Source organism: Mustela nivalis, assembly GCF_964662115.1.
Source record: "Mustela nivalis genome assembly, chromosome: 15".
NCBI lineage: Eukaryota > Metazoa > Chordata > Mammalia > Carnivora > Mustelidae > Mustela > Mustela nivalis.
Window position 1 is genome coordinate 4618122 of NC_139034.1, and position 11183 is coordinate 4629304.

General features: G+C 40.5%; 1 protein-coding gene across 2 annotated transcripts in view; it reads right to left on the reverse strand.

Moving 5' to 3' along the window:
• Nucleotides 1-1561: 1561 nt before the first annotated feature.
• Nucleotides 1562-11183, reverse strand: part of LATS2 (large tumor suppressor kinase 2) — a 74335-nt gene continuing 64713 nt past the window's right edge. For both annotated transcript variants that reach the window (XM_082701675.1, XM_082701676.1), the window contains exons 5-8: nucleotides 10206-10788; nucleotides 8976-9158; nucleotides 7112-7218; nucleotides 1562-3946 (exon numbers count right to left, since the gene is read on the reverse strand). In XM_082701675.1, coding sequence (XP_082557801.1) covers nucleotides 3452-3946; nucleotides 7112-7218; nucleotides 8976-9158; nucleotides 10206-10788 — 1368 coding nt within the window. In that variant the 3' untranslated portion in view covers nucleotides 1562-3451. The remainder of the gene's footprint in view (nucleotides 3947-7111; nucleotides 7219-8975; nucleotides 9159-10205; nucleotides 10789-11183) is intronic.

Consider the following 11183-nt stretch of genomic DNA (forward strand, 5'->3'; position numbering starts at 1 on the left):
TCACCGAACATTAAGCAGCATGAGCATTGGTGTGTTTGCACAGATCTCCTTGCCCCCAAGTCCCACAGGGGAAGAGCAAGAGACCCAGAGGGATTCTGCTGAGGTACCCTGAGCCTGAGGAACCTGCCCCTTTTATAGCAAGCAATAAGCAAGCTTGCTTTTTTTTTTTTTTTTTGTCTTAGAGGGAGGCATTACTCGCCCACTCAGGGTTCCTCGCTACAAACCCTAACCTGAGAAACAGTCCATGTGAAAGTGGTCAGGGCCTTGCCTTCTTGGTATACCCAAGAATGCATAGGAGAGAGCCATGGAAGAGTTCTCCCAAGATCTCTGCTAGGCAATTTGGCAATAAAAATTACAAATATACTTAACTTTTGACCTAGCAATTCCACCTCTAGGAAACTATCTTATATATATACTTGCACATGCACAAAATGATGGCTATAGAGGTTATTTATTCCAGTATTATTTATAATAGAAAAAGACCAGAAACGGAAATGTCTGTTGATATGGGACTTTGCTTAATTATAATACACCTTCGTGATGAAATACCACAGAGTATAATAAAACATGATGAGTGGTAACTTAGACTGCCAAATGAAGAAAACAGATGCAGAAAGTATTCATAACATTCTCCCATTTGTGTAAAAGAGGTAAAATGTATGCATTTTCTTGTGCTGTGTATGCTTAAGTTTCATTTTTTTAAGGACACACAATAAACTGTGAGAGGTGAATTGAATGGCTCGAAAAAGCAGTAGGAGACATTTTCTTGTATATCCTTTTACATGTTTTGGTTTTGAAACTATATAACTACTCAAAGGAGTAACTGAAAGAAAACAAACTATCTTCTGAAATTCCACCAACCATTTTATTTTATTTTATTTATTTCTAAAAGATTTTATTTGAGAGAGAGAGAGACAGAGCATAAGCAGTGTGAGGGGCATAAGGAGAAGCAGGCTCTTTGCTGAACAAGGAACCTGATGCAGGGCTCGATCCCAGGACCCGCATCATGACCTGAAAGGAAGGCAGACACTTAGACTGAGCTACCCAGGCATCCACGTTTTGATTTTTGAACCATGCGATTATAACTATTCAAAAAGATTAACAGAAAGAACACAAACTATAATATTTTCTGAAATTCCAACCAACCATTTTAAACCAAAGTTCAGGGAGTTACCGTAGTCCTCTTAGTTTAAGTGTCTCACGAAGGGAAATCAGCTCCTGATCAGGATTTATTTTATCACCCACCATACATACTTGATATCCCACTTAATCCACCTGCTGATCCTAGTGAAGTATATTTTGTCAGTGTCTTACGGAAGAGAAGATAGGTCACAGAACCATACCCTGACCTGGACTTTCTGTGTATAACCTGAAAACCCGTTTTTCCCATACCTGACCCTTCCTTCCTGAGCCAGAACCCTGTCTGAGAAGGCTCTTCTCCCTCCCTCTCATGACAGTACCTCCATCAGCAGTTGGCAGTCCTGGCTGCATACGGATAACTGAGAAACACATTGATAAGAGCAAGAAATTACAGATTCCAGTACGACATCACACCAAAGGATTTGGATTCAAACTTTTAATAATAAATTGTGCCAGTAGAAGCTTTTCAAAGGCAATGATATATCAATAAATAATAGTTAAATTGAGTTCCTGAGAAAGAACCTACCACATGAAAGTATGTCAGAGCGCTGTAAATAACAGGGCGTTACTATAAAATAGCGAAAATACTGACAGTCACGATACAAGCACAGCAGACTTCAGAATTTGCCATTCATACAAATGTAAACCAGTACACAGTAATTGTTTTTTTTTGTTTTTTCTTAGTTTAGACAATGATAAACTTGTAAGTGTTGTTGCCTAGATATATACTAAATAATGGATACATTATGCTAAAAAAATTCAAGGAAAAATATGTGGAATAACATAATGAAAAATATGACACATCAGATTTTTAAAAAGCAAAAAAGAATTGAACTTTTTACTGAGAAATAAATCACTTTAAATAGGAATCATACTAATTTGAAATAAGGAAAATTTTGTGTGTTTATCTATGTAGTTATATATACATCTACACTTCTAAGAAAATACGTATGGCTTATTTTTTTATTCCAATGTCACTTTGAATAATCCTTGCTGTTTTACAAAGATTAGAAAAGTATATTTTTAAAACCAAGTTAAGATTGATGCTTCAAAGTACACCAAAAAAAAAGTGAAAAGAATTAAATTTCATCATGGTCATAACACCTCCCTTGTCTACAATGACAGGAGGAATGACACCACGCAAACTGTTCAGTGCGGGCAATGTCCTGGCAGCCGGGCCGTGGCCACAGGGTTCCACTTATCAGCTATGCCAATGAGAGTATGCTAACTAGCAAAATGGACAGAGTTCGATGATTAACTTAATATTTTTTTGGCATAGGTAAATTAATCCCTTTTGATGTATACAAGTTTAGTATATGACAAATATTTAAGTTTACCCCCCAAAGAATCCAATCATACCCAAGACGCACACACAAAAATCACTTCTCAGTTACACATCTGCATTTCTTTGACAAAACAATAAGGGATACAATCATAGCAAAGAAGTCACCCACACGATACGTTATCAGCAAACTGTCTAGAACATCTCATTTAAAGATACTCAGTAAAAACATATTCACAGAACCTGCTGTGAATGGCAAGATATGGTAATTTTATAATAGAAAAACCCTGCTCATGCAGTACTCTCTACACACCAGACATCTGAAATCACACCCACATAATCACCTTGCTCACACTTCCTAGTATACTATCATATGCAAAAAGCAAAAAAAGAAAAAAAAAAAGAAAGAAAAAGCAGCTTTTAACATTATATCACAATTTTGAAATGTGGGAAAAAATATAAAACAAAAACCACTGTGTGAATAAAATGGTATCAGTAATATCAGAACAGTGTTACCTTTTTTTTTTTTTTTTTTTAACACATTATTGCACAGAGATTTCTTATCACATGTTCTTCAGTTTTTATGTCTTTTCCTAAATGTGAGTAAGTGCTATGGATAAAATACAAATGTAGAAAATAACAGCAGCATGATTTGTCAAAGTTAATCCCTATAATTTAGTAAGAAAAATGGCTATAAACAAAATAAGTGCTCTTTCTAAACTGTACTAAATTTTTAAAAATATTGTTTTAATGCAGTGAAGGTCCTCAAAAGCCAATTTCAGTTCAACGCAATGTTGACACCTGTCCCCCACCCCCATCAAACAGAATCTGCTAGACTTGAGTCCTTTATAAAAAAGCTTTTTTGTTTGTTTTGGGGGTTTTTGATGAAGACAAGAACTTCAAGTGAAGTAACCAATGGACTAACTTGAACAAAGAAGACCTCGACTCTCAATCAGGCCTGTTAAGAAACCAGCTTTGGGCCCCCTGGACCTCTGAAGAAGCAGAGTGTCAGGGACTCCAAATCACTGTCTACACGTACACTGGCTGGCAACCTTCAGTCTGATCCACCATATCAGAATTTTCCAAATCAGAGTCCTCAGCCTGTGAAGCATCTGCTCCTGAAGGCTTTGGGCACCTAAAGGGATAGCCATTGTCATCAAAGAACCTTCGGAAAGTGAACTCATAAAATGCATGCTCAGGGTGTTTGTTATTTGGAGAGGTGAGTGTGTCCCAGGCCTTCGTGCTATCTTCACTAGCATCGTTCCAAGGGCTTTCTTCATCAACAGGGTCAAAATTTGAGGTGTCCATAGGGTGGCTGATCTTGGGGACATAGGGGGCTGGCTGCTTCCGGATGTCACTCGAGAAATCAATGGCCCCGAAGAATGGATGAGCCTTCAGGTCGTCGGCCCCATTCCTCCCCAGCCGGTGGTCAGCTGCGCAGCACAATTTGGTGATGAGGTCCCGGGCCTCGGGGCTCAGCTTGACCTGGGCTGGAATGTGGAGCGTGTTCTCCCAGTTTATGACCTGAAGAGACAACAAAACTAAAGTTTTCCTTTCTTTTCACATTTTAAGTTTCATTTAGGGCAGTTCTGAAATAGTATGTGATGACATAGCTTTTAACTAATTGGACTTTGACAATGGGAGGATATTTAGAATAGATCGAGGAGCAGCAGGTGCAAAGCTGAGCAGCTATCAAAGGTCAACATGGGTAAGTAGTAGGCTCCCAGCCTGAGGCGGGGGGTATGTAAGCCAAACAGACCATAATAGACGGACTTTCTTCTATCAGAAATACAGTTAAGCAAAAGAATTTTGTGATTTCCATAAAAATGAAGAGGCTGATCACTGGAGTCATTTCTTTAGCTTATGCAAGAGATTTCTATTGAACCATCATGGTTTGCATTCAGTACTTATTATGGCCAAGAGATGGTCCACTGGGATTTTGTTTAAAAAAAAAAAAAAAAAAGACAACTTCACATAGGAGAATAAAGGTGACAGAACCTATGGTCTTGGCCTCATGCTTGTGACGGTCAACTGCACAGACCAGCCATCAGGATGTTTAGTAAATACATTTGTCATAAAGTTCATCTACTATGAAGAGAAAACCTAATGGACGTCTCTATTATTTATACTTAGAATCAGGATAAAGCAAGGCCAAATTATCAGGCTACAGGCAGGGTTGACAGGGCACTGGTAAGGCATGGAGACAGCTGGGTGTATGGGTGGGAGGGCTGGTTTGAACTCGAGTAGTTGTTTTAATAAAGCTAAAATTATAAAAGGTCAACATAGGGGAAAATCTTCATGACATTGTATTTGGCAACAATTTCTTGGATATGTTACCAAAAGCACAGGCAACAAAACAAAAAATACATAAAATGGACTTTATCAAAATTAAAAACTTTTGTGTACCAAAGGACACAATTAACAGAGTGAAAAGGTAACCCCCAGAATGAGAGACTAAAACTGCAAAGCATATATCTGATTGGGGATTAATGTCCAGAATATATAAAGATCTCCTACAATTCAACAATAATAACCTGATTAAAAAAGAGCTAAAGACTTGAACAGACATTCTCCAAGCATGTGCAAATGTCCACTAAGCACACGAAGAGAGGCTCACTCACTATCATCAGGGAAATACAAATCAAAACCACAATGAGATACCACCTCACACCCACTAGGATGACTGATTAAAAAAACAAGTAAAATAAGTGTTGATGAGCATGTGAAGAAACTGGACCCTTCGTGCATGGATGATGGGAATGTAAAATCATGCAGCCACTGGGGCCAATAGTTTGGTGGTTCCTCAAAAGTTTAAACACAGAATGAACACATGATCTGGCCATCTCACTTCTGGGTATGTAACCCCCCAAAAGAAAGCAGTACTTATATATGTACTCATGTTGACAGCAGCATTATTCAATCACCAAAATGTAGAACAAGCCCAAGTGACCCATCACCACATGATGGATAGATAAATGTGCTGTACACATACAGTGGAATATTCTTCAGCCTTATAAAGAAAGGAAATTCTGATATGTGCTACAGCATAGATGGACCCCAAAGACATTATGGTAAGTCAAATTTAGCCAGTCATGAAAAGACAAATATGGTTATTACACTTTCATGAGGCATCTAGACTGGGCAACTTCATAGACACAGAAAGTAGAAGAGAGGTTATAGAGTCTAGCGTAAGGAAGAAGGGGAGTTATTGTTTAATGGGTACAGTTTCTGTTTGGGATGATAAAAATATCCAAAAACAGGTAATGGTTACAGTTGTATGACACTGTGAATGCACTCAATGCCAATGAACTGTAAAATTAAAAATGGTTAAAATGGCAAATTTTATCACAATAAAAACATTGGGTTATTATCATGCAGGCAAATTAGTGAACAGTTCAGCAATTCAATTAGGATACAGATAATGTCAAATTGCATTTTTATTATTACCGGAGTGAAAACTAAGCCTTCATTTAGGGTTTTTCTAAGTAAGGGATTATTAATTTAAGGCCTAACATAGACTCTGGGACATATGGATACTTCATAGAATTGTTAGTAAACACCTATGGTTAAGTGCACTGTTAAAGGAAGTCTCAAAGATTTCATCAGCTTCTCTGTTCAATCCTTAAATAGTCAAATCATTTATTTCAGAGAATGGCTATCATTCTATCATTCTAAAACTAGTTATTTAGTATTAAATGATTGACAGAGTAAATATTCTTTCCAACTGATATTAGAAATATGTAAAACTAGCCCAACCACACAGCTGATAGTCTGCAAACAGTAATATAGCATATAATGCAGTATAACATTCAAAGAAATAACTGGTTTCTTTAGGTCTAGTTCATAGTTTTCAGTGTTTTTTGCAAAGGAGGCATGGGTGGCAGCAGAGAATGGATGTACAGTGCACCTTTAAAGCATCTCACTGTTCATGGTTCAAGATGGTGGGTGGCCACTGGTTCAAGTAAAACTTCAGATAAACATATGTATCAAAACACAGGTCTCTCTCTGCTTGACTTATTTCACTCAGCATAATCTCTTCCAGTCTCGTCTATGTTGCTACAAGAGTTGGGTATTCATCCTTTCTGATGGAGGCATAATACTCCATAGTGTATATGGACCACATCTTCCTTATCCATTTGTCCGTTGAAGGGCATCTTGGTTCACTTATTTGTGGAGCATAACAAATAGCATGGAGGACATGGGGAGTTAGAGAGGAGAAGGGAGTGGAGGGAAATTGGAAGGGGAGGTGAATCATGAGAGACTATGGACTTTAAAAAACAATCTGAGGGGTTTGAAGTGGCAGGGGCGGGGTGGGAGGTTGGGGAACCAGGTGGTGGGTATTGGAGAGGGCAGGGATTGCATGGAGCACTGGGTGTGGTGCAAAAATAATGAATACTGTGATGCTAAAAATAAATTTAAAAAAAAAAAAAAAAACACCTTGCTAACCAATAAAGCTTAACATTTGGCCAAAAATAACCAAACAAACAAACAAACACAGGTCTAACTTTGTGGCATTAGTAAAATGAAAATTTTTATACAGGTAATAATAATTACAATACTTTAAAATACACAACTGACAATCCAACACTATTCAGAATGAAAGGTCAAATGCTGAGTGGAGATGCATGGGTTCATCAGAAAACCACGTGTGTTTGCAGCAAGTGGATGCACAGGCTCATTAGTTCCTACCTTCAGTTGCGTTTCTGTGGGAGTAGGGGCCAAAAAGGGAGGCTGCCCCACCAGCATCTCAAAGAGAATCACACCAACACTCCACCAGTCACAGAGCTGAGTGTATCCTGAAAGACAGAGGCTCACTCAATTCCAACACAGGCATGTATTCTTCTCAGAGAAGAATTTTGTGAAATCCTCAAATGCTAACTGACTGTTAAGGGGGAAAGCATGTTCAAGCAGCATACATGTTATGTAAAAGAAAACCAACCTACACAAAATGCACCTCCCTGCACGTGTGGCTCGGAACAGAAGGCTGGATGGGACACCTGCCGGATCCCAGTCTTCGTGTATTCTCTTCTTTTCTACCATTAATCTGTGATAAACACAGGATGCTTTTGTAATAGAACTTTCTAATTTTAAAAGCCTATTGTTATTATTAGCAACACTACTAACTAGGATTTTAAGTCCTTAAAGAATGCACAAAGACATCAATTAAAATAGGACTAACTAAAAAACAGCAAGTGCTACACCTGCCAGCCTCAAGGGCTTCCTGGGGAGGCTTGCTAAGTTGATTTTGGAAGAAGCTGAGGAATATGAAGCAGAAGAGGGAAAGGGGGCCCTTTGGCAACTGAAACAACTGTCTCCTAAGACACAGTGTAACACACTCACAGAGCCAGGCCCTTCCTCACCGAGCTCCCAAGACACAGTAGCTGAGGCGGGGCACCCTGCAGCTTGGGCAGGCAGGGCCGGCCTCATCAAGGCAGCAGAACAGGTCCATTTTTCTTTTATTTTCTCCCACTTTTCCTTCAGAGCTCTGTATCCCAGTCCCAGCCATGCTCTAGTCCTGATGTCACCTGAACACTGCCAAGCCTGAACTGGGCCTTAAGACCTGCCGGCAGTGTTTGCTAACTCTGTTCTCCCCGCATCCCATCTCCTCCTGCCCTGGTGTGGCACTGGAGGTGGTAGGGTAACACCAACCTGTTTCCTGGACTGCGGCACGTGTCAGGGTGCCAGAGTCACCTCCCACCTCCCACTGGGAGAGGAAGGAGAGAACTACACCGTTCCGGGGCAGTGAGGCCGGTATTCACAACCACCTCTCAAGGTAGTTACTGTTATGCCTGTGGCTCTGAGTGGTTAAGTGATTTGCCTTGGATTTCCACAGCTAACAAAGAAAACTGACTTGAACAGACTTCAAAGACTCGAAACAACACATGTGAAAAGACAGACCACCACCCTTTGGATTTACTGCATTGTCACTACAAGCCCCACAGCTATCACTGAAAGGTTCCTCTGGTACTCAGTCAAATGAGTATTTGATAGAATAGCCACACAGATCAATTTTACTGAATGCTTGTAATTTCACGCATACCACTGTCCCCAAATCTCACCTGCCAGCACTTTTGGACTAACAGGGGAGAAAGGGAGGAAAACAAAACTAGCGTTCTGTCATACTTCCTAACCAACTGGATAGGCTATACGCAGCTAGGAACCTGGGCATGTACGGTTCAGACAGACTGAATAGTGTCCCTGTGCCCTCAGAGTTGTTTCTGTCAAAACCAGTTGTGGAGATTCTGTTGGGTTCTAGACAGAAAGTCCACACCCTACACCCAATCTATCCCAGCCAAAGCTAGTGAGGCAGGTCGAATGGTGTGTGTCCTCTTTTACCCCAGAAGCCACAGCAGCTGCAAAACAGATGTGAGACATGCTGGAGGCCTGTGAGGGAAATAATTTCCTCTCGGGCTTCCACGAGTACAAAAACTACAATGAGAACATTCAGCCTTGGAAAACTGGAGCTGGAGAGACTCAGAGGTCATCTGGCTCCACAGGTTTGAAGTCAAGATGGCTGCCAGTTGGGGAGCTGCCTGTGGCCGGAAGCACAAACCTTTTCGGAGGAGCACTTCCGGCGCAATGTAATTTGGGGTCCCAACCAGGGAGTGTGCCAGACACCTCTGGTGCTGCTTCCTGGCTCTCTGCTCCAGAGTCTTCAGCCTGTCTCCACATCGACAATTAGACACGTCATCCCAGAGGTCGCTGGGTTCCATGCTGTCCTGTCTGATGTGGCTCCCTTTCACCCAGAAATCAGGGGCAGTGAAAGAACAGAATAAAAAACAAAGTGAATTTCCACTATTCAATGATGCAACAAATCCACAGCTTCAAAGGGGGAAAGTAATTCAGTTCAGCTCCAGACATATTACAAGAAAGGATCCTCCCCAGCTGCTCTGCAGGGGTGGTCCATGATTCCTGGGTGTGAGATTCAAGTCAAGAGGTAACAAACACTAAGAAAGATGGATGAGGCAATAAGAGGAGCTGGGTGCTGTGCAGGGTGACAGTGTGATGTGCCAGGAGAAAAGCTCAGGTAACTAGGGGAATACCAGACATTGCACTCTGGTCAAAGTCTACTACCTGTCTGACAAGACATGTTTCAAGATGAGCATGGAAAAGCATGAGACAACTTAAAAATATTTTTTAAAAAGTGGCTTTAATGCCAGAAAAATGGGAAAGATTAAATGATTTAGGATTAGTTTTGAGTTAAAAAATAAATGCATGAGGCTCAATTGATAAAGCATGCAACTCTTGATCTTGGGGTTGTGAGTTCAAGCCCATTATGTGTAAAGATTACTTAAAAAAAAAAAAAACTTACTAAAAAAAAAAGACTGGGCCATGGTATTAAAATAACTATCTCAAGAAACTGAGTCATAAGTAAGCTGGCCATTAGCTTAGAAGATGGAGTTAACCTATATCTGTACTTACAGATACCTATAGAGAGGGTCACATTAACTAGAAGAGAGGACTCTTGGGAGCTTGTGAGACTTATTTTTTAAGGCTCATTTTATAAGGGCATAGTGATGGTCCCCACAAAGGTCCCATGATACCCCATAGCCTATTGTCCTAAAAATACTATAGTAAAACTTGAATCCCTTAATTTAGAAAACTTTTTTCACGTATCATACTACTGCTTCAGGGAGAAAAGGATGTCATGACGAATTATAAAATAACGGAAAACAGATAATTTCAAATGATCAGGAACCACCCAGATGGGAAAGAGTTGCCTTAGATGGTTTAGTTATATGTCTAGATGTAGAAGGTGGATGTGGCACATCTAAGACAATACCTTTCTGGTAGTATTTGGAATTGTGAGTCCACCTGAACCCAGTGCAGAGGCCAAAATCTGTCAGTTTGATGTGACCATCAAGATCTATCAAAATGTTGTCTGGCTTAATGTCTCGATGGATAAAGCCCATCTTGTGGACACTCTCAATGGCCAGAGTCAACTCGGCGATGTAGAAGCGGGCCAGGTGCTCAGGGAAGACCTCCATCCGGATCAGCAGGCTCATCATGTCTCCCCCTGGGATATAGTCCATCACAAAGTACAGGCTGTCCTTGTCTTGGAAGGAGTAGTAAAGTTTGACCACCCACTCGTTGTCCGCCTCGGCCAGGATGTCCCTCTCAGCCTTGACATGAGCCACCTGATTTCGGTTCAGGACATCCTTCTTCCTCAGCGTCTTCATGGCATACAGGGCATGAGTGTCCACCTTACAAGCAAGGCATACTTCTCCAAAGGCACCAATCCCCAGAGTTTTGATTTTCACAAACATGGACTTGTCCATTTTGGCCCTCTTCAGCCTGTTGTAATTAGACTCCTTCTGGTAGAGGATCTTCCTCATCTGTTCCTGCTCAGCTTCACAGAGTCCAGCCTGTGGGGAAGGAAAACAAGGAAGTCATGTTAGAGGAGTCTGTGGGAGGAAACATATGGGACAGGAGATACAAGGGTCCTAACTTAATTTATAGAAACAAGAACACTGAATGGGTCCAGTATACTACAAGCAAGACAACAACTGATTCTGTTCTTTATATGCTTATGTAGACACAAGTCTGGAATCTAAAAGGAAGACAAGGCCCCAGAGGAAATTTCTATAAATAAAAATCTGCAAAAAAAAAAAAAAAAAAGAAGGGACCACAACGTTCCTAGAACTCTAAGAGCAATCTAATAATTTAATAGCTTAAGGAAAATGGGAACAAGGAAAAGTCAATGAAAATGGGAGAGTAGAAAGGACAGAGATTTGATTTTTAGAATCTGGAATGACTGGCT